The sequence below is a fragment of the Lepisosteus oculatus genome, chromosome 10 (genome assembly GCF_040954835.1).
Source record: "Lepisosteus oculatus isolate fLepOcu1 chromosome 10, fLepOcu1.hap2, whole genome shotgun sequence".
Classification (NCBI taxonomy): Eukaryota; Metazoa; Chordata; class Actinopteri; order Semionotiformes; family Lepisosteidae; genus Lepisosteus; species Lepisosteus oculatus.
In genome coordinates this window covers 8,901,499-8,925,062 of record NC_090705.1, presented here as the reverse complement: position 1 = coordinate 8,925,062, position 23,564 = coordinate 8,901,499, and the positions used below count along the sequence as shown (strand labels likewise).

Below are 23,564 nucleotides of genomic sequence, written 5' to 3'. Positions count from 1 at the left end.
CCCCTTGTTCCCTGGTTTTAAGTGCACATCCATGTCGTTTCCACCTGGCCTCTGGTTCGTGTTCCAGCGTTCGTTCTGAGGAAGGCCTCTGAGGTTTCTGAATACTTGAATCGGGTCCTCCTCGTTGTTTTCCCTGTCCCGAGACTTAAAAGGTCAAGTTTTCTCGGCCTGTCAGTGCAGTAGCTTCCCTTTAACACCAAGTTCCTTTAAGCCCCATTCCTTTAAAACCCGTTTAGCCCCCGCCTCTTGCTGCTTTCCACGTGCTTCATCACCTAGTCAGAATGTCGTCTGGTGAGTTGGACGTTCTCGGTGGGGTGACTAGGAGTTTCGTAATGGAAGTAAGGGGAATGAATAGGCGAGCGAGCCCTTTGACAAAACTTCAGTGTTTTGTGCAGGCCTCCTGCCGACATCTTCCGTGGACACCTCAGACAAATAGCCGTGCTACACTGTTCTCAAATTTCACATCTGAAACAAAGTAAGAGCTTTTGATTTGTTAGTGGCCTGTTCTGATCTACTGGAAGTCCATAGAAACTCTTCGGGTTTTATTGCCTGTTGGCCAGGTGATGTGTGTGCCCGTGCTCTCGGGGGTTTCCTGCTCGCAGGACGTCCAGTCCGTTTCAGGGCGATACGGCTGTGTTGCATCCAGCTTCTTAGTAATGGAGCTGAACTGATTGCCAGGCACGTAAATAATTCAGGTCTAACAGAACGGAGCAGGCAGCGGCTTTATCTGGGCACTCCTGCACTGTAAGTGACTTTGCACACCGCCGTCAGCTGTTACACAGGCAGCCTGCATGTAACATGATGAATAATCCGCAACGTGGACAAAAATGAATTTTGGTGTCATCTATAGTTTTGGGGTGTGGTACCACCCCAACGGTGGCGATGAGGGTATGACAGCCACAGATGCGGGTTATGGAGTGCGCGGTGCATGCCTCTTAAAGTGTGCGTGTCTTTGAATGAAAAATAAATAAAATGGCCAGCATTGCTCTTCAGGGCAGTGGGTGGGGAGCGGCACTATTGCAGCGTGTAGCCGAAGGGTGATCGCTCACCCGCTAGCAGGGAACGGGATCTGGGGTTGGACCGTCGCGAGGCAGGTCAGTTTTACCCTGCCGATGAGGTGGTGTCGCACCAGTGATCCTGCTCAGTACGAGAGGAACCGCAGGTCCGGATGTTCGGCGTCGGCGCTTGGCGGAGGAGCCAGTGTCGCGAAGCTCCCGGTTGCGGGGCTATGACCGAACGCCTCAACGGTGCGAGCGCAGGGCGAGTCCAGGGAGCTGCCCTTAGTGACGGCCTCCGTCTCTCTTTCCTGCCTTCTCCCCCCGCAGCCGCAAGCAGCCATGGACAAGAGCGAGCTGGTGCAGAAGGCCAAGCTGGCGGAGCAGGCCGAGCGCTACGACGACATGGCCGCCTCCATGAAGGCGGTGACCGAGCAGGGCGGCGAGCTGTCCAACGAGGAGAGGAACCTGCTGTCCGTGGCCTACAAGAACGTGGTGGGCGCCCGGCGCTCCTCCTGGCGGGTGGTCTCCAGCATCGAGCAGAAGACCGAGGGCAGCGACAAGAAGCAGCAGATGGCCAAGGAGTACCGGGAGAAGATCGAGGAGGAGCTGAAGGAGATCTGCAAGGACGTGCTGGTAAGGACAGCGGCCTCGGCCTTTAATGTAGCGCCGCGCCGGGGGGAGCCGCGTTTAGGCAGGCGAGAACGTTCCTGGTATTCCACGGGTGCGCTTGTGGGAGTTTTAACATGGCTGCCTTAATGGGGATCTTCTCTGCTGGTCCTGGAGGGCCGCAGTTGCCCCGGTTTTATAGGACTGAAATCCCCAGTGAGCGCCAACCTGGAAACGGTAGTCGTATGGATCACCAGTGAACAGGTGATTCCAGTCAAGCCATTAAGAGTCTGCAGTGGCATGAAACCCAGAAGACACAGCGCCCCCTGCAGGACTGGGAGGGAATAACTGTGTTAGGTTTGAGACGGGAGTGATATAGGATTGGGAGAGGTACAGTAACGTCCTAAATCAGGGGTGCACAGCTCCAGTCCTGGAGGGTCACGGGACGTCTGGATTGCCTTCTTTCTGAGCCCTTAATTACCTCATTGCCTGCCTAACGAGACAAGTTGGATCGCTTCTGTGTTCTCGAGAAAGTGTAGGTTTCGAGAGACCTATACAACCTGCTGGTCGGCAGCCCTTGAGGGACGGAGATTTGCTCCTCTGCCCTAACCTGTGCTTTAACTCCAGTTGTGAAGAAGGAGGCCCTGTCCTCCGGCAGGTCTGTGTTGTTCCTGTTGCAATAACTGGACATCTTGCACCTGTTGTGCAGGAGTGATCGATGACGCACTGTGACATGTAAATAATTATTGGGGAACTTAAGGATAACGATCGGCACGGTCCATTTTCCTGTGGTGTTGATCGTTCGCTTAATGGCCCAAGACCCTCCCTCTTGGGACGCCTCTTGAATGCTGCGTGTTTTAGCATTTATAATTTAGATTCCACGCAACCACCACTTGAGAAGCAACAACCCTCAGACCCTGAGACCTGAGACTTTTGCTCTCTTTTATGTTTTTTTTTCCCAACAGGTTTAGTGTGAGTTTGGCGGTGTTTGTCTTTCATGCGATTCTGTTCACTGTCTGTGTGTAGTATTGTTACACCTGTCAGAGAGCTTTTCTGCTGCAAACTGGGAAACCCCCCTGAGGTTTTTAAAGAGGGGGTGCTCCTCACCAATGTGAACAAAAAAACAATACAAAAGGTCCGACATAAAGTGAAAATGTATATCTAACGTGTTTATCTGCATTCCTCGAGTCATGGAGTATATGCAGTACATGGTCGTGCATGATTGAATACATCGCTTGTTTGACTTGATTGAAGAGGTGGTGCACCTTTTCTCACAAAAGCATCTTTTGAATGCATCCATACATCCAAGCCTTTTCTAACCACTGCTTCATATTCAGGGTTGTGGGGAGCCTGTCCTGGCAAGCAATAGGCGCCAGTCCATCACAGGGCAGAGAGAAACACACACACACACACAGCAGGGCCGACCACCGTGCAATCTGTGATCCAAATTGTCATGACAGTTTTTTTTAGAAAGCCTGTCCTGGCTATGTTCTGTGTATATCATTCAAAAATACATCTTTGTTACTATTTTTGTCATACAAATAAAAAAAATAATGCCACTCTGGTGCCCACCTTTGAATGCCCCCGACTCCAGTATATCCTCTTGATTCGCCTGCTGTAAGGTCCTCAGGTGTCTCCAGAATCCAGCCAAACCGTGATAATCCAAGTTTTAAATTTGGTTTTGTGAAAAGAGCTTTCTTTAAGATTTTATGCTGTAGTACATTTAGATTGTAAAAACATCTGTTTGTTAGACTGTATGCTGGTTTGGCACAGAGGTGTTTTTTTGTAGTTTGTAGTAAGTACTTACCCATAAACGTGCACCATGTGCTTTAAAAGTCATGCATCATGCGGTTACTTTATCCAGTTAAGATTTATAGTTCACATGTCCCATTCATCATGAAACAGTGCATCTGAGTGTATTTAAGTGTATTTCTGCTTTGATCAGAAATCTGTCATTCTAATAGCCATATTATGTGGGGTATACCATATTTAAAAGTACACTTGTAACATCTTCTTTGAAGATTTTTTTTTAGAAGTGCTGGTTTCAGTTCATTTTTACATTTTCTTTAAATGATTGTCAATTTGTGTTTATAATTGGCGCTCGGTGACACCTCCCTATTGTGATGTACACTTGTCATTCAGACTCTGCGTACTCTCTTCAGTTGCTCTTTAACTGTGACATTATTCTTGCCCATGTACTGGTATGGGTATTACAATGGAGATGTGTTCAGGAGGCAGCAGTGGGGAGGAGTAGTTGGGGCTCTTTGTCTAGAACTGAAAGGTTGTGGGTTAAAATCCCAGGCGAGCACCTTGAGCTAAGGAACTTCCCTCCAATTGCTATGCTAAAATGTTCAGCTGTATACATATCTATAGATGCTTCATTCTTAATGATATTTAAGGTCTTTCAAGTTAATTCTAATAGCTTATCATCCGGAGCCTGGACAGTATTATTCAGTCAATGGAAGTCTGTTTTTAAGATGTATTCTCATCGGTACAGAGGCGTGGCTGACTTGCTGGCCTGGCCTCGGATGCCTTATGGAAAAACCATGCCAGTGTGTAGCCTTGTCCGTTCCCTGTAACATCATGGGCGGTTAGTCACAGCTGTGCTGCGAGTTCAGGAATGTGCAGAAAAGTAATAAGCTACGGCACTTGCGCTTTTTTTCCCCCCTTGATCGTTCTTCCAGAAGGATCACCGGAGAGCTCAACCACATCCCCATTCTGAAAGCACTGTGTGTATGGAAAAGTGACTCCAGCATTTCATGTTATGAGGCAGAGAAGCTACAGAATTGAAGCCAGTATTGGGTTTAAAATGCTGTTCTTTACAGAGAGCTATTTTGAACTGCTCAGATATGTCTATGCTGCAGACTTTTAAAATGGGCCTGCAAAAGAGGGGGATTGCCGCTATTGGGGAGAAGATGTTTCTGAAAACAGGACTGATGTGCGTCATTAAATACAAAGCCCTTAACTACAGCTCCTCTTAATCAGCAGACCAGCTAGAGTATTTTAAAAGGGAACAAAATCCTCTTGGGAAAACTCCAAAGGTATCAGCTGATAAAGAGGTGATATTTGTCTCTTTACCTGTGACGCTAAGTATAGTAATAATAATAATAACAACATCACTTTATTAACCCTTTACAATTTCTTGCATTAGGAATTGTCTTTTCGCATAGTCAGAGCGCAGGGTCTGCCATTGTACAGCGCCCATGAAGCAGTTGGGGTTAAGGGCCTTGCTCAGGGGCCCAACAGAGTAGGATTCCTCTGCTGGCTGCGGGATTTGAACCGGGAACCTTCTAGCCACAGGCGCAGATCCTTAGCCACAGAGCCACCGCTCTGCCCCAAACAAGTATTACACTTAACACTTAAGGGCAAATGAGGCTTTTAATGTGGACCACAGATGCACTTTTCTTCTGATGGGCTTCGCAGCTTGTGGTGCTGAAACAGCATTTTGTCATGTTGCATTTACTTTTTTTCTTGGAAGGGTGTGGCGAGATCTGTCCTCTAGCCTCTTGGGTGTTGCCTGCAGGCTGTGGATTCCTCACAAACTGCACATTAGCACAGGTGATCTGCATGGTTACAAAAATTGTGTAAGTCTGCACAAAAATGTTTCTGTGTTGAGAAAACAGCCAGCAAGATGCATTCCCATGACTAAATCTCCCGCGAGATGATTTTGCTTTAAGGTTTAGTTTGACAGTAATCCAGATAAGTCAACCCAGCTTGTTCTAATTACTTGTCTTGACCACAAGCACTCTTCAGCCAAGCTCATTAGTGCACTCCTGATTTAATTCACCCCACTGATGCATATTGTCCCTAGACTGAGGTTAGGCACAGGTGAGCTCTTCAGCGTCCAGGGAGAATTAGAACCAGGAGCTCTTACTTTTGGAGGGCTGCTTAAATGCAGGCTGGAGCTTTAGACATGTTCCTGACAATCGCTGCAGCTTTTCTTTAACACATTTGCAGCAGAAGTGTGGGGGTTCTTTCAAGGTGTTTTTTCAGAATATCAAGAGCAACGGGAACCTGGGTTTTTGCCTACATTTCTCCCAAGGTTTTCTTGGATGAGGCCAATGAAAATTAAATACTTAAGATCTCCAGAGAAATTACCAGTCAGTCCAGGTGTTTCACTGCAGCAGAAATTCAGGGATGCTGTGAGATTAAAACAGCACTCTACAGTGATTGTCACAGATTGGTCTGGCCGGCTCATCCCTCCATTTCCCAAAACAGGATGCTGGTTAGAAAAACTCTGACAGGAATTAAGTTAAATTCCCTATGGACATTTAAATAACTTGAGGATGTCTTGCTTTAGTAATTAACTCCAGAACTACTTTCAGACCTTTGACAATTAAGTGCCCCAAACTAAATGTGGTTGTTAGTGTCTCCAGTTTTAACCCCAGACATAATATCTCATCCCTGCCTTTTCCCCCCCCCCGACATGAGCTTGGGCACGAGTTCCCAGCAGTCCAGGGAATACACAGACATCTAATACGCATAAGATTTCAGTTTTTCAAAACCCCTCTAGGAGGTGGGAAAAGTCCCAGGTCCACTCAAATCCCAGCAGAGATTCGTCCCACGATGATGAGTATGAGAAACATTGGCTGGATCCTTACAAAGATGTTGCTACCCTCTTGCAGTTTTGGCCTGTCCTTCTGTATACGTTTTCTTGCTCTGTTGAAGTGGCCATTTGCATTTGGTCAGTAGCTCATTGATCCGAGCGTCTCATCCAGTCCTTTCTTGCAAAAAGCCATGGCATTGACTTTGACCACCTGGCTAGGTAGCTTGTTTCACACTCCCACAGCCCTCTGTATAAAATAATGCTTCCCATTTTCAGTTTTAAATGCACTACTGTGTAGTTTCCACCTGTTGGTTTCACTGTTTATTCTGCCTTTGTGGATCTAGAATACTACTATCAGGTCCCCTTGTCTTTGCTCAAGAATAAAACACTTCAGTTCATTTAACTTGTCCATGTGGGACATTCCTTTAAATGCTGAAATATATCACACTTCTCAAGAGTGATTCCAGAGAAGCAGTATTTTTTGTAACATAACCAATTTTCTAGATGGGGATTTATTAGTGTATTGTATTACATATAAATTACATTTTCCACTTGAGCTGTATATCCTTATAAAATAGCTTTTGTTTCTATTGCTTCCCCACATCTAGAAGATGAAATTGTCAGTATGAGTATCCAAGTTTTTTATTTCTTCAAGCTCAATTTCCCATATTTATAGTTTTTCTGCCACCTGCATGCGATTTTCTACATCTGAATTAAATGTCAACTGGCAGGTGTTTCCCCGGTCTTGATTTCTGATTGCGTTTCCTTTGCAGTTTCAGTGTTTGGCAGTACTCCTGTCTTTATATCATCTGTGCTCCTTACTAGTTAGTGCACTGTATCGTACTCTAGCTCAGTGCTTCCAAAACCCTTTCAGCTTACACTGTGCTTAACCTCCCAAAGTTTGCGGGGGTCATCAGATGAATTTAACATCCGCACGAATGTTGCAAGAAAATTGCAAAATGGAAGAGACTACAATTCCAATGAAGTATTGGACTTATTTTCTTAAGTGTATTTCCATGCAAAATGTGAGCTTTATTAGGAAGTTTAATGTTTGGTTCTGTGTGGGAAAGCTATGCAAAGCTCTTGATTAGGGCTGGGCGATATGACCACAAATCAGTATCACGATAATTTCACACGTTTACCTCGATAACGATGAATTATCAATTTTTTGAAACCCTTGAAATTATAGGATTACATGATAAGCTGAAAGATCATGTTTTAAATTCGCAAAACTATTTAAGTTGCTCGTGTTACATTTGGGCCCAGAAACGTTTTTCCGACGGGAGTTTAAATCCGACTTCTCTTTTCTCCTCAGTATCCTGTTTGCTGAAGCCAAAATAAGAACAAACGATCGACACTGCGTCCTTTTTAGATACCAGCTTGTCTTCATTTGTACTTAAGCCATCCCTGCCTGGCTGGGGTTCTGCAGAATCGCTCGTGTTGTCTCAAGCCCGGCACGCTGCTTTGTGTTTGGATGAAGAACGGAGGTTAGACAAGGCAGAAGCATGTGACTGGATAAGACAGCTGGGTGTTGTAGTTTTTTAAGGGGACCGCTCATGAAAGCACACAGTGGGGAAAGCTTTTACCGAAAATACCGACCTATGCAAAATTAGGTCAGTGAGAGATTCTCAACGTCGGTATCGGTAAATTTTCAGTATATCGCCCAGCCCTACTGCTGATCCACACCTTTTCTCTTAATGAATAATGAATTTCAGGGTGTGGGTGTAACGATCCGTCATGGGACCTGACCGGTCCCGGTTCTGTGGGAGCGCTGGCAGCCCGAGCCCCAGGGTTCCTCAGTGGTGGCTGTCTTGCTCCACTGGGATGTACTGACTCTTAGAGCTTCAGTGCTGCAGTGCTGAACCTCCTAGACCGCACTGTCTTAAATGGCAGAGGCCATAGTCGCCACCTGCCGCATCTTGTATTGGTACAGCGTTCCTAGATATAAACCTAATCCATTGCACACTGGGAGGGTGTCAATTCCAAAACTGAAAAAAAGGTTGGCACTACATTAGTAGTGGATTTTATGAATGTTATTTTTTTTTGCCCTCCTTCCTGGGTTCTGGCCCAGCAGATTTCTTAGAGGCGTGATGTGAGGGGTCTGTAAAGACACCAGTGCTGGGGTTCTGCGTGCAGGGCCAAGCGGGGGACCCCAAGATCAGATACTGTCAGCACTGCTGCTGGCACTGCTCTTAGGCTTCAAAACCCAGCAGCTCGCACCTTCACCCTTTGTGAAGGAGTTCAGGCGAAGCAGTGAGCTGAGCAAGGGCACCATTATCTCGGGACCTACAGTGGAGCTAGAACGTTTGTGAACCCTTTAGAGTTTTCTGAATTTCTGCATAAATGTGACCTAAAAGGTGATTAGATCTTCCATCTAAGTCATAAAAATAAAGAGAACCCAACAAAAGGATGTACTTTTTCATTCATTCATTGATCAGAATGATCCAACATTAAATGTCTTTGTCGGAAAAAGTATGTGAACCTGTGCTTTCAGTAACTGGTGTGACCCCCTTGAGCAGCAACGACTTCAACCAAACATTTACGGTAACTGTTGATCAGTCCCGCACATCGGCTTGGAGGAGTTTAGGCCCATTCCTCCTTACAGAACTGCTACAACTCAGTGATGTTGGGGGGGCTTTCTTGCATGAACCCGCTTCAGGTCCTGCCACAATATTTCTATTGGATTAAGGTCTGGACTTTGACTTGGCCATTCCGAAAAGCGAAATTTCTTCTGCTTCAACCATTCTTTGGTAGACTGACGTGTGTTTGGGGTCATTGTCTTGCTGCAAGACCTACCTTCTGTTGAGCTTCAGGTCACGGACAGATACCCTGACATTCTCCTGTAGATTTTGCTGGTACGATCCAGAGCTCATTGTTCCAGGACGGCTTGAAACCCTGGTACTACCACCACTGTGTCTCACGGCTGGGGTGGGGTTCTTATGTTGGAATGCAGCGTTTGGGCTTTCACCAAACATAACATTTCTCATTTAAGCCAAAAAGTTATATTTTCAACTCATCCGTCCACAGAACATTCTTCCAGTAGTCTTCTGGCTCATCCCAGTGGTCTTTAGCAAACTTTAAACGGGCAGCAATGTACTTCTTGGAGAGTAGTGGCTTCCTCCTTGCTATCCTCCCATGCACACTGTTCTTGTTCAGTGTTTGCCTGATGGTGGACTCATTAATACTGACATTAGCCAGTGCGAGAGAGGCCTGCAGATCCTTAGACGTTACCCTGGGGTTCTTTGTGATCTCCCGGAATATTATACGCCTTGCTCTTGGAGTGATCTTTGTTGGACGACCACTCCTGGGGAGAGTAACAATAGTGTTGAATTTTCTCAGTTTGTACACTGTCTGACAGCGGGCTTCACAAATCCAAAGTCTTTAGAAATCATTTTGTAACCTTTTCTATCCTGATGAGCATCGACAACTCTTTTTCTGAGGTCCTCACAAGTCTGCTTTGATCGAGGGATGGCATGCGTTCACGAACCTGCGTGGTGAAGACCAGACTTTGGTAGTGAAGACTCAGGTTTATGTTTTTAAATAGGGCAGGGCCACCCAAACTCACACCTGATTGTCATCCCATTGATTGACACTCCTGACTAATTATCCCCTTTAACTGAACTGATAATCCTAGAGCTTCACCTACTTTTTCCGACAAAGACATATAGTGTTGGATCATTTTGGTCAATAAATGAATGAAAACGTATATCCTTTTGTGTGTTATTTGTTTTATTGGGTTCTCTTTATCCATCTTTATGACAGATGAAGATCTGATCACATTTTAGGTCAAATTTATGCAGAAATTCAGAAAATTCTGAAGGGTTCACAAACTTACTAGCACCGCTGTAAAGAGTGCTGTGAAGAGTAATTGTAAAGCAGGGGTGGAATGAGTCAAACCTGTAGGCAGGATCAAGCATTATTGACCAGGGACAGTGTGAGGGGGCACAAGGTAACGCCCAGTGTGAGGAGCGATGGCGTCGAGACTAGCTACCGATTACCGAGACAACTGGGGATAGCGTCCGATTGAGCGTTTAGCAAAAGGGGACAGGAATGGCGAAGCTCTTCGCTTTTTGCTGCACTTCATTTGTCCCGAAATGTTCTTGTTTTTTTCCCTCCCTTTGTGCCTCATGACTTAAGCGAAGGGAAAGTAAATGTTGAGGGGGTGGAGGGTGGGCGTGTTTTGAGTGCGTTACCCCTCGTGTCTTGAGAGGTCAGTGATGGCTGGAAGCCGGGTGGGGACACGCGCGGATCCAGCCGCTGCTCCAGCGTAGACGGCTTGGAGACGCTCCTATGGCACCATTGCATCTTGCGTGGCGTGGAAATCTCGACCCCGCCTTGCAGTGGCGGACGCAGGCGCGACCTAGCGTGCATCACTGTGGCAGTGTGCGTTACCATGCCATGCGGCTGACTTTTAGTCCTGTCGCGATGGTAGCTGAGCCGGTGTTGGGGTCACCTGACCTCTGAGCCCTTCCCTATGGGAGAGGAAAGCTGTGGTCAGCAGGGGGGGGGGCAGGAGGAGCCCACAGCACTTTGCAAGAAAACAAAAGGTATCCTCAGGTGTTTGCACCTGGTGTCATCCTGTTTGCCTTGATGCCCACAATGCCAAGGCAGCCCCAGGTTTACTGAAGATGCCACCTGATGCAGGGTCCAAGTGCAGGAGCTGTTGTACAGCTATGCTGTAAAGGCTTAGTCTTCATCCTATTTCCTGGCTCTGTGTAAGAGGTGGCAGTAGGAACAGCAGTGTTATATGATAAAGCACCAGTGTCGGCTGACATCCATGGGGATGCTCTGTGCACACTGGGGAGACCGAATGCTGACACAACGCCTCTGTGCTTTCCATGGGAATGCTTGTTTGCGGAGACCGGGCTGCTTGGCTGTTTCGATTGAAAGGGGAGCTAGAGTCAGAATCCATGCTTAGCCTCTGAGTCACTGTGCCCTTTGCAGATACACCATGTGATCTCCCAGCGTGCTGGAGAACTAGCCTGAGCCAGCTGAAACCGATGTGGCTGAACTCTCCGGCAGCTAGCAGCCTTCAGTTTGCAGACGCTCAGACTCGACAGTTTTTCAAACCGTAGTCCCTGCCTTGTTTTACAGTGCTTCAGATCAACATTTCAATACCCTAGTAAGCATTCCTGAGACGCATGGAGCACCCTTAACTCTCCAATCCCCTGTGCTCATGCACAACCTTACAGTGTTTGAAACTGCAGATTGCATCTCGGTGATCATATGAAAGCCGGAGTGCCGTTACAGAGTGTACTGAGCCTCGCTTTGTTCAGTGTAAACTGATTTAATGGCATGACCTCCTGTAATTCTTCCAGAACGGAATATTTTCTTTATTGATAATTTCCCAAAACTGCCAGCTGTCATTGGTTTAATCTTAAACGAGCACGTTCTTAATTTGTACAGCAGTCTGTTTGTGGCATAATATTTGACTCTAAAGGACAGGCCTTATAAAAAAAAAAAGTAACAAACCTTATGAGCAAGAGAAAGCCTATTTGCATGTCTGGTCACCAAGTAGCTTAATTTTCCTGGTGTTCTATCCTTGTCTAAGACATTCCCGCAAAACGATCTTCAACCCCAGCCTTGTTAACAGCGTTTCCTACTTCCACACTGAGCTGACATCAGTTCTGAAGTCTCTGTTCATTGCTTGACAACAGATTTTCATAGCGGTTTGTTGTTTTCCATTACCGTGGTGCTGTATATTGGCTGTATGATTGTACGTTTACTGTTCAATTAGCGTGCCTTGAATTTACACATTTTTGGTTGAACACACCTCAAGTATCTGTACCATTTCTTAATTTAGGACACTGCGAGTTCTTACACTTTATAATAGTTTATATTGTATGTCTATCTATAATATATAATTATAATTAACATTATATAGATGGTGTACGCTGTGAATAGCATTGGTAGGGTGTCACAACCTTCTGGATGATCTTGGTCTGTGTTGTTCCAGCTAACATTCACCTCCTGTCCTTACACGCTTGCTCAATGAGCTTCATTATTTTTGATAACGATCAAAATCCCGGAACGTAATTCACTGCCAAAAATTTGGGAAGTCCAGCCAATTTAATGTCTGTTTTTTTTAACACCTTTTCTTTAACCATTTTGAGTCTGGCACGTTTAAAATTCAATGAATAAAGCTATGAAAGAGTACAGTTCAGTTGGTTTAATAATAAACTGATTAGTAACATCGGATGAGGCAGGTGGGGGCTGTCCCTGGCTTGTGTAAACCCACCTTGACCTCGAGTGTGGCGCTCGGCTCCGGCCTCGCTCTGCCTCGTCTGTGTATCTTCTCTCGTGGGTGGGCCTTGTCCTTTGAGTCTCGGCTGAAAAGCGTTTTAGTGATGTGAAAAGAGCTGCAGCTCTGAGGAAGCGCCGCAGAGTTACTCTGCAAGAGGATAGTTTTAGTATTAAAGAACTGCATAGTGTAATTCTGCGTAATTGCAGCACTAACCATAACTCCCAACAGTTGTAAGTGCGAACGTGCAGTGTAAGAGTGCGTTCCTAAATCAAGAACTGCCAGTATTTTTGGTAGTATGAGGTGATTAGCAGGAGAAAAAAAGCCTTACAACCCGGAGGTTTTTGAAAAGAATGCTTAAAAGGCGGTTGCATAATTTTATTGAAAAACAAATGTTGTCATTTTCAACTAGCTTTTGAAATTGTTGGCTTTTATGCTACATTCTGTGCCCAAATGGTGGTCGCGAAGAGAAAGTTGTGTTCTTTCTCAAGAGGATAAATCCAGACATCTGCAGTCTTGGCATTTGAAGGCTCAAAGGATGCTGTGTGTTGTGAAATCACTTTTTCTTGAGCAGGTTCTCTGAATATTTTGCCACCACATACTCAGATCATGTTTTTGCATACCTTTGTAAATGTGGCAAAGCAGAGGACATAGTTCACTGATACTTGGTGAGACATGCAGTAGATGTTCCTGGATTGTGTCCAAGAGCAGTTCCAGCTCTGCGTTCTCTGTATTTGTCAGTCTGCTATCTTTTTACAATAGTGGGATTGGTATCCCTTGTGTGTGGTTTTCCTGAATACAGTCTACTGTGACTCCATTGACTTTGCAGTCACAGCCCATACAAGATAGGCAGGCTGATGCAATTGACAGCAATGCGGAGAATAAACTGATGCGCTTCAGCAAAAGGACACGGGTCAGTTGTGATCCTTTCGGGTTTCATTACGTTGGCTCCTTCGGTTATTAGATGGGTAAAATCAGAGGATGAAAAAGAAGATCCCAGGAAAATCAGTTTGTTTTCAGTTGTTTTTATGAATGTGTTCGTGGTTCTTATTAAAATCCCTAAGGCTGCTGTTGTCAGATTTGTGCTTCCCCTTGATGGAGACAGCAGTGCTGTATACTCTATATGAGTCGAGGTGGAGATCTGACTGGCCACGGGGTGTAGCGAGTGTGATGTGTACTTGATTAGTCCGCAGACGCAAGCATTCAGTGCAAGATGCTTAACAATACACGGGTATTATAGGCTACCCTTAAATCTACACACCTGGAACAATTATGTTTTGACCTCTGAAGGTGATTTGCTCAGATAGATACATAAGAGATCATTTGAAACAAAAGCACCAACGCTGTACCTCTCAAGGAGCACTGCTGGCCATTCGTGACTTAATTGAGCTTGTTCAATTTCTCAGTTGATCAAAACGCATTCGCCCATAAGCACTCCTGTGCTTCATTTGTGCGCATTGAGGTAATGAATAAGAATTTCACATTTCAAGTAGGGTACATTACAGATGTTTTCTTTATTATGTTCATTTCCAGGGATGACGGGAATGTAAAAACATCATGGCCTGAGGTTGTTTAGAAAAATGTGTGGAACGTGGAAACGTATTCTATAACTGGAACCACTGTTTTAAGTTTTGCTTATTTTTTAAAGAAACTTAAAAGTTCAGAAGCATGAGTTGGGAGGAAGTAACATTTGAATGCATTTTATACTGTCAACTTCCACGAGTCAGGTTGTGCAGGGTTTTTTTTTTTTCGGAAACCTAAAACCTGAAGACCTGATCTTTTCTCTAAGATGTGACCTTCGAATATTGGAAATATGCCTGTGTTCAACTCACGCGGCAATTCTTCATTTGTCTTTGCAGGCTCTCTTGGACAAGTTCCTGATTCCCAACGCTTCCCATGCAGAAAGCAAAGTCTTCTACTTGAAAATGAAAGGAGATTACTATCGCTACTTAGCTGAGGTGGCTGTTGGAGAAGAGAAAAACAGTAAGAGCTCTGATCACGTGCATCTGACGCCTGGCCTGGGGAGGCTATGTGGGCAGGGAGGGGGGCAGGGAGATTTCTAATGATATTTCTGGGAATGCAGCAATTTTATTAAGAGATAATTTTGCAGAACAGCTATTACAGCAAGGAATAATACAGTAATGAGAAATGCATTAATTTTCAACGTGTTAGTTTAATGTTTGCTGTTGTCCCTGATAGTGTAATCCAGTTTAGCCAGTATTGATGAACCCAGTATTTCCAGATGTTTAGTCACCCCATGAAGGCTGTGTCCAGCTGTTGGATCCCTCGCTGTGAGAGCCTCCTGTCTAGACATAAATACATAAATGGTCATCGAATAAGTCCTGTTGAAGGAGGTTTAACAAACCAGATCATTGTTTTATGTGTGCCCGAGAGAAGAATAGATCAGAATGTGCAACAGAAAGACTTTGGCTCTGTGAGCCTGTTTTGTTCAAACAAAAAATGGGTTAAAGGAGAGCCGCATCAGTGCAGCGCCCTGAAGCAATCTGACGGTACAGCCTGCAATCCTATGGCCCCTGCTGCTTGGCAGCTCACACGTTTGGCACATGTTCCTTTGCCCCTTTGGTTATAAAATATCCAGCACTTAGATTTTGTCAGTACTTGGGCTGGGGGGAGGATGAGGAAGAGGTTCCAGATTTGTAAGTGTGAACAAAAAAGGATGAAGGGGGGGAATCTGCTCGAATTTGGGGAAAAAAATCAGCCTTATTTTAAAAGGGGCTGTATTATAGTACTATATTCTTCTTTCACGCACATGGGTCGGGAAGTCATTCTACACCAGAAAGTGCTGCATTTTTCTCGAGAAGAGGGAATGTTAGGATTCGCAGCTGTGAATCATGTGCCACGAATACCCCCGCCCCCCCCCCCCCCAGAAGAATCCGACCAAGCAGCAGAACAACTCAACCTCTCCCAGGAAACGAGGGATTGGGACAAGCTGGAACGCGCCAAGTGTGAAAGCAAGGGACGCTATAAGAAACTTAACTCTTGGTCTGATCCTTCTGAGGCTCGGCACGTCATACGTCATGGAGGATGGGCTCAATCACATTCCTTTAGGCTGGCGATTCATTGAAACTCCACCCGGCTTTCATCTGAGGCTCATTTATAGCTGGCTTTCCACTTGTCTTGCCTGCGGCAGGCTTTCTGTTAGGCCATTTGAACAGATATTTGTAGTGCATACTGTCGATTTTCCTAAAATCTGTATAGAGGTGCACTTAACTAACAGATTTTTCTCAATTGTGACTACAGGCTATGAGAATTGAGCAGTTTTTCTTTTTAGCCGAGGTAGCAGAAATGAATGTGATCATGTGCTTTGAAGGGACTTTGAAAGCCAATCTGACTGGGAGGCTCATTTTGTAATATTATTGTGACGTTTATCTGTGATAATCATGAGTGAGATTAATATTGTTGAATCTAATGGAGTTTTTATCCTAGTATAATGCATTGTAGAGTCTTTTTTTTTGTCCGTAGCTAGATCCAAAAGTGTCAGATTTCAGAGAATAATACTTTTCGTAACTTATGACGCATACGCATGTGTATTTTCCTAAAAACCGACGAGGTCCACTTCATCAAAATGAGATTTCGGGGTGATCCTTGTGAGGTACTGTGCGTATAGACTGCCGACGCATGGAAGACCAGTTTGAATAGCCAAGATCGCCCGTCCTCTTAATAAAACTCCTGTGGGGAAGGATGCAGTTTTACCCCCTTTATTCAAAATACAAAATACTTGTCCTTTTGTCTTGGAACTGACCTGTGAGCTTAGGTTTTGTCCGCAGCTCAGATGTGTTTTGAGTACAGTGTCCCGAAGAGGCCGTTTGTGACTTAGATCCATTAGGCTTGTCTTGACACAGAAGTAACCCAGTTCCCTGCTGTGAAGCCTTTCCAGGGCTTCCAGAGAGGAGGACTCCACTAGTAAAGGCGCTTACCTGAGTGTAGATTAAGCTCTGTGATCGCAGGCTTGAGACCAAGCAGGATTCACTAAGCGTGTAGTGGAAGTTCCCCCACACCTCCTCACTCTCCCCGTGTGCGGTCACGGGGTTTGTAGAGGACACGCTGGGCAAGGAAAAAATAAGCATTTGCTCTTCCAAATCTGCAGCGTGTAACAAAAATTGGCAGTTCGCAACTTTACAAAAAAAAAAAGCTTTCGTGATTTTCTGGGATTCCACTTAACCTGCTGAACTTCATCAAACCTTCTCGTTTTAGTCTCTCAGGAGACAAAGCACAAATTTCTTCGCAAGTGAAAGGTCATCTTGGAAATTAAAAGTACTTGTGGGGACCAACTTGGTTTTTACAGCAGGGGCTGCTGGCAGCAGTACAGCTGGAACACAGTTCAAGTGTTGCATCAATTTCACAGTTACTCTGGGGCGATTTATGGCTCATCCCATTAAAGTCTTCTCGTTTTGGATTGTTGGAAAACGTGCCATTTGCCACCATTTTCACCACTTAAGTTCAGTGGTGCCATTGTGCTTTGTGCTGTTCTGTGGTTAAGGGGATATTCTTCGGTGCAGACAATCCATCCCCAATTTAGATGAGGTTTCTTTAAAAAATCATAGCTGTTCATGCCCTTCCATTGTATGGAGACACAGGGAAGACCACCTAAATATCCATTAAGGAACTTTGAGATAGTTACACCATCACGCAAGCTCTCTGTAGGTAGTTGGACTGGGAGGATTGAACTCAGTGTGGCACACACAGCTAGAAGCTGGCGGGTTCGAAACCAGGGTGCAGTGTTGCTGCTGTCCCATGGAGTATAAGCTGCTTATATAAGACTGCTTCAGCAACATGCCCAGCTGAATAAACAGGTACAGAAGTAAGTCGCCTGAATACAAGCTAAATGAATAATAAACTTAAAATAGATAAACAGTTCCCTTTGTCTGGCTGCTGCAGACTACAATCGGACCATTGTGTTCTTCAAGAGGAGGAAGTGGGACGGAGATGTTCTTATCAGAGGAAATATTAAAAATGTATGTCCTAGCCTTTGAAGTTCGTGGGGGAAAGAAGCACCTTAAAGGTTGTAGGTGTACTTGAGTATCTTACTCACCAAAGCGTAGTAGTTTTAGACCAGGAGTCTTCGGACAGCTGAATCACTTTTCAAATCCCCACTGAATGCCTGTTCTGTAGTACTGGGATTTTAAGGACAGAGTTGTTCGAGCTGTGCAAAGAGATGATCACATTTTGCCTGGCGCTCTTTTCCCTATTTGTTACTCATCTCCAAAGTCCAGTCTGTTGTGTTTTAAACTGGTGCTGTTCAAGTTACCTTGTTACAGTTGGACTGTACAGTGCTCTTGGACAGGGTGTGCTCACCAGTCATGGATGGCATTTCAGGTTTTGAGTGTGGGTGAAAAGATCTCATCAACGATGCGGTCTGGATACAGCAGCCCCTCATTGTTTGCAGTCCTGAGGTGTGCTCATCACTCTTCGGAGGAAAGCTAGTGCACTTAAGAAGAGTTCACTGCTTTTACCTGCCTTAGTAACATATAAGCCCAGGCTTTTGTATCTAAGTCTCTCATTCCTCAAATCCCCCCCCAATGCCACAGCCTGGATTTGACTGCTGCTCATCAGAGAATGGCTGTCTTCCAGCAGTATTGAACAAATGCTGAATGTGCGTACACCCCAGAATCTGCTGCATCCTGCTGTGAATTTTCAGTTGTTTGAACTTGACGTTCAGAAACAAGGGAAGGAATTTCGGCCCGTCGTGCTCTTTGTTGCTGCTTCCAGATTGGGAGTTATTCTCATTCCCATTGGAAACCACTTCAGCTACAACTTTCTGACGGAACAGCAGCAGAGTCTGAGTTAATAGTATGATTTCGCAGTTCTCAAGCTCCACCTAGCTGATATTTGGAGAAATATGTTGCCCCCACCCCCCTCCCCCATAAGAAATGACATTTTTGTTTCTTGTTTCAGAAACATTAATTCTGTTTTAAGTTATGTGGCAAAGTCAAAAGCGCTGGACTGAGTCAAGTGAGCGCAGTAAGCAAATGGGAGGAAAAAACAACGTTTCTCTTCTCTCCACAGCAATAATTTCGAACTCGCAGCAGGCCTACCAGGCAGCTTTCGACATCAGCAAGAAAGACATGCAGCCCACACATCCCATTCGCCTGGGCCTGGCCCTCAACTTCTCCGTCTTCTACTACGAGATCCTCAACTCGCCCGAGCAAGCCTGCTCGCTGGCGAAAACGGTAAGGCCAGGGCACTGGGCGTGCGCAGCCTGGGGTTCAAGCAGTAGATGGCGCAGCTGAGCTCACATCGCCCTTTTCCCTCTTTTTTTTTTTCTCCCCCCCAAAGGCGTTTGATGAAGCGATCGCAGAGCTTGACACGCTGAACGAAGATTCCTACAAAGACAGCACATTAATCATGCAGCTACTGAGGGACAACTTGACCGTAAGTACAGGGCAGCGGCGGTAAGGTCCGGCGGGGTGGCTCGGAAGGAGTGTTTTGATCCATGGTTACTTGAAGTGTGCTATTGCTGACTTCAGGAGAGTTTTTAGTTCTCTCCTCCTCTTTCGGGCTCTTCTAAAAGTCATTTCAGAGTGGGTCTTTGCCTTTTGCATCCACGTCGGACACCCGTGCTGTTGAATTGGTGTCTTGTCCTTAGCATGAAATGCGTGCTGATTCTCTGTCAGCACTGTTGGTTTTGCCCAAAGATGTTTAGATCTTACAAGTAGAAATTCGAGCAGACGGCTTCCTTCCTTCCCCTCTGTCTTGCTCCAGAGCCTTTTCACTTTGCCGTCTCTCTGCACACAACTGTGATTCCCTGCTAACTGGCTCGTAACGGTGCGAGCTTGCTTTGAGAGTGACTGGTTGGCATGTGGACTCAGCGCGTCTCTCCCCCGCAGCTGTGGACCTCGGACAACCAGGGCGAAGAGGAGGCCGAGGACGGGAAGGACAACTGATGGCCGGCCCGGCTCCCGTCCGCTGTCATCCCTGTTTGTCGACGCTGAGACCGCCTCATCCAGCTGTCCCGTACCGTACGACTAGTCTCTGTTTCGGTTCTTTCACTCACGAGCTTTCTGTCACTTTCGTTTCTGGGAGGGTGAGCGGGCGGGGAGAAGGAGGTGGGGGTGGGGTTCTTCCATGTGTGAGGAACAGCAGGAAAGGGCCCATGGGAAAATGGGAGGGCGTTGTGGGTGGGTGGGTGGGGGTGGGGGGGTTGGAAACGCCATTCTGAACACTTGGGAAGTTAACGTGTTTAGTCAGAGGGTATGAATTTATATATTTTATATATAAATATGACATTTTAAATACTTGGCATACTTATTTCGCCCATCTGTGGTTTGCTGTAAAGCCCAGGAAGAGGAAATTGGCAGAAGGAGAGCAGAGAGAGGTGATCCAGTGGCTTTCTCTGGGATGGGCAGAGATCACATTCCATTAAAAACCACCGTTTGCTCATGTTTTTCATTTGGAGTGACTTGCAAGTGATTTTATCTCCATGTAGAAAATAAATCACGAGGTATAGAAAACCTAAGAGAACAAAGCAAGCAATGTAAAGATTGATACTTGATGAGGTTATGGTATATCAAGCAGAGCAGTACGAGTATCCCATGTGCTTTATGTAGTTCTTTTTTCAGGTAGGGTTTTTATTTTCCTTTTTCTTTTTTTGATACTTGCCTAAAATGCATGTGGCTAAGAAATAGTTACTGGGGAGGTAAATGGAGGCAGAGGCTGTCTGGCTAGCTTTGTTTAATGTCTTCTGGAGTTTCCATACAGAACACCCAAGCATAATTGTTATTTGGAGGGGGAAAATGTAATTTCATGTAAGTGAAATAAAAATTAAATTAAAACCTGTTGCCATTTTTTCCTTTGTCTTGGTTTCGTATCTGGCTCGGCCTTCTCGATAGGAGAAAACACGCGGCCCCGGTTATGAAAGAAGATGAGACTTTTATTGTAGCTGTTACTACAGCTAACGTGCGACTGTGGTCAAGTTTGCAATCTTTCGCCTGAAAGCGCCAAAACTGGAGTCGTCACATCCTTACAGTTATTTACATGTACGGCGACAGTGGCAGGTCACCATGCTTCTCTTTACGTTAATTACCCACTGTGCAGTATTGCTGACTTTCAGAGGCGCACAAGCAGCGAATAACCCCCTTACATGTGAGGATTGACGGTTTCCTTTATCCCTGCTGATCGTAGCATCTGTTGGTTTTCCATTCTTAGAAATCCTCCCATTACAAACTTTCCTCTGCGGAGAGCTACAGCGTTTCATTTGGCTGATGCTTTTATCTAAAGCGACCTACATTTGCACCCGTTACGTGCTGTGAATTTTGCTGGAACATTTTAGATGAAGCACCTAGCCCGAGGGTACAACAACAGAATCTCATCTGGGATTTGAACCCACAACTTCCCAGTTATGAGGCCTTAACCCTCACCACTGCTCCACACTGTACAGTACAGTGCCCGTCGTTGCTGTCCTGTTAGCCGAGGCTCTTGCAGGGAAAGTAAGGCAGATGTCTTCGCTGAAGCCCCTTGAAATATAATGGCTTTGAAGATCCGTGTAAATTTTGCTGATGTGAGCAGACTTTTCTGCATCTACTGCTCATGTGCGTCTTGCCTCTCTTGCATTTTTTTTAGTCTCGGGGAAAGCGGAATGTGAAAACCAGTGCTGCCTCCAGTGCATTTATGGGGCAGCATTGTGGTGCAGTGGTCAGGGTAGTGGAAGGTTATGGGATGTCATCCCAGGTGAGACACTACTTTTGTATCCTTGAGTAAAGTGATTCATGTGAGTAGTTCTAGTAAAATACCCAACTACATTGAGGTCAAATGTAGTTGTTTTAAATAAAAGCATCACCCAAATGACTTAGGCTTGTTTGCGTTGAGGCTTCTTGTCCCTCTGCCTTTAGAGGCTCGGCTGTCCTCAAGGACCAACTGGTGTGGGAAGAAGTGGAGCCGTTGCCGAATTCTGCAGGCACATGTCTGTGTCTCATAGGTGTCAGGTTGCTCTGGGGGTTGAAAGATGTGGACGTTGCCCTTTGCCAACTCCGCTCTAAAAACTAGAAATCCACAAGAGGGATGAGGGTGGTCCTGTAACAAATATCCTGCTTCAGTAACATCGGAGCAGAAAAAAAGTGCCATTGTCTTTTTTGCAACTACTTCTTAAAATTTCCTTTAAATACCATTGAAAAATGTAACATGGGGGGGAGGAGACAGATGGTTGGTCCATTACAGTCTTTTCATCTTTTCAGTACATGTCGACTCAGCAGAGGTGTGAATGCTTTGAAGGAACAGGCCCACAGATGTGAGATGCGTACCTGTATAAAGAATGCATGATGTGTGGTAATGCTGTAACCACACAGTGATGCACTGATGAGACGATGAGACACAAGCTGTAAGTGAATGGAACCACACCCCAACTAATTCACTGTACTTTTCCAGAAATGTTCAGAAAGTCTTGGTAGTTTGGCAGTACTGTAGTATGAACATAGCACTGAGCCAAGTGTCCACATGCTGGGCTGGACAAATACATGTATGGCAGATGTGTATTTCCTGTAATCCACTAAATATATGTTGAGAGAGAGAGTGCCTTAAATAGGTTAAGATTAACTTGTGGATTACAAGCACCTCGGGTAGACCGAGTTGAGATCTTGCTCTTGTTTTTCTGCTATTACAGACCAAACTCATTGAAGCTAGCAAGACTCCTCTGAAACAGCACCGTTAGCGCGGTATGAGACTTGTCACTCACTCGCCGTGTTCAGAGTAGCAGTGCCACCAACTGGTGAAAAGTCCCTGTTTTTTCCTCTTTATTTTGTGGTGTAGGCGGGCTGTTAGCTGCACACCCTTCAGAGGAACAGTAGCAGCCATGTCGCCCTGCAGCTCACAACTGGCTATCCACTGAAGCTCAGCGGGTGTGAGCCTGGTCAGTAGCTGGATGAGAGACCTCCTGGGAAACACTGTTGCTGCCAGAAGAGGTGTTAGTGGGGCCAGCAGGGGGCGCTCACCCTGCAGTCTGTGTGGTTTTTAGTGCCCCAGTATAGTGACGGGGACACTATACTGTAGAAAAGCTCTGGATGAGATGTAAAACCAAAGTCCTGACCCTCCATGGTCAGGGATGTTTCTTGAAAACACACGGCCAAATTTCCCCCTGGCCTTTACCAATCATGGCCTCCTAATAATCCCCATCTGTGAACGGGCTTCATCACTCTTCTCTCCTCCCCACTGAGAGCTGGTGTGTGGGGATCGTACTAGTGCACTCTGGCTGCCATTGCATCTTCCAGGTGGGGCTGCACAGTGGTGGAGGGGATCCCCATTACATGTAAAGCGCTTGGAGAGGAGTGTCCCGAAAAGCGCTATGTAACAGTAAGGAAATAATTACTATCACAGTTCTCAGCTGGGCCACTGGCTCGCGGTCTCTGATGCCTGGAAAGGTCCTCAAATTTCGCTTTCACACAGGAAACGGTGCAGGCCGCAGCTCCCAGAGTCATTCAGGAGAAGGGGGGGGGCGGGGATGGCCACGATTGCCAACGGTAGGTTCAGCTCTTAACCAATATACCCAGTGACGCCCTGCAGAGAGCTCTTCTGTCTCATGCCCTTCGCCGAGATAAGGACCCATCCAGCCTGCCCCTCTGGACTAACCCCGCCATTCCAAAGCTCATATCCGCCAGGAACCGTGTTCCTGTGGGACACAAGTTGACCCTTTTGGCGACCTGTCCTTTTCACTGGATCCAGCCTGTGCCACACCTCTCCGGTTATGAAAGACATGACCCAGGCTCCACACAGGGGTCAGCGTTGTGAAGGAGCTATTCTGGAATGGACTTCTTCCATTCCAGAATAGCTTCCATTCCAGAATAGCCCGGTGGGGGCCGGGGTTTCATTGGATTTTTAAGGTAAAACGGGAAGGAGTCGCGCATGCACGTTTTTGCAGGTGAAACCTCAGGGTAGTCTGTGTATATCCTATACTCCATACGTTCTGTCTTCTCATGCAAAAAAAAAAGACCCATTGATTCAGGTTCTTTAAACCATGAGGGAACAAAAGTTGTTGTTTTTTTCTTCTTCCTTCTTTCTCCGGTTCCCAGTGTCATAATGACTCAGCCCCCTTCCTGCGCGCACCCTTAATCCCTGCCTCCACCCTGTGACTCACCTGCACACGGCTCCAGCCATGGGATCGTCATGGGCTCCAGCTCGCACACCTCTGCTACACGGCGAGAACGCGGGCGCCCGTTCGCAGCAG

At 45.9% G+C, this 23,564-nt stretch overlaps 1 protein-coding gene and 1 long non-coding RNA gene across 2 annotated transcripts in view; one reads left to right on the top strand and one right to left on the bottom strand.

Annotated features, from left to right (window-relative positions):
- The window catches only part of ywhaz (tyrosine 3-monooxygenase/tryptophan 5-monooxygenase activation protein, zeta polypeptide), a 24,111-nt gene extending 3,927 nt beyond the window's left edge, over positions 1 to 20,184 (top strand). The window contains exons 2-6 of the mRNA XM_006635974.3: positions 1,326 to 1,631; positions 14,251 to 14,374; positions 18,419 to 18,582; positions 18,689 to 18,784; positions 19,240 to 20,184. Of these exons, the coding sequence (XP_006636037.1) occupies positions 1,338 to 1,631; positions 14,251 to 14,374; positions 18,419 to 18,582; positions 18,689 to 18,784; positions 19,240 to 19,296 (735 nt within the window). The 5' untranslated portion in view covers positions 1,326 to 1,337 and the 3' untranslated portion in view covers positions 19,297 to 20,184. The remainder of the gene's footprint in view (positions 1 to 1,325; positions 1,632 to 14,250; positions 14,375 to 18,418; positions 18,583 to 18,688; positions 18,785 to 19,239) is intronic.
- LOC107078696 (uncharacterized) lies at positions 14,545 to 23,564 on the bottom strand. The gene is made up of 2 exons (XR_011190625.1): positions 23,475 to 23,564; positions 14,545 to 14,697 (listed from the first exon to the last, which is right to left on the bottom strand). It is a non-coding gene; the product is annotated as an uncharacterized lncRNA (long non-coding RNA).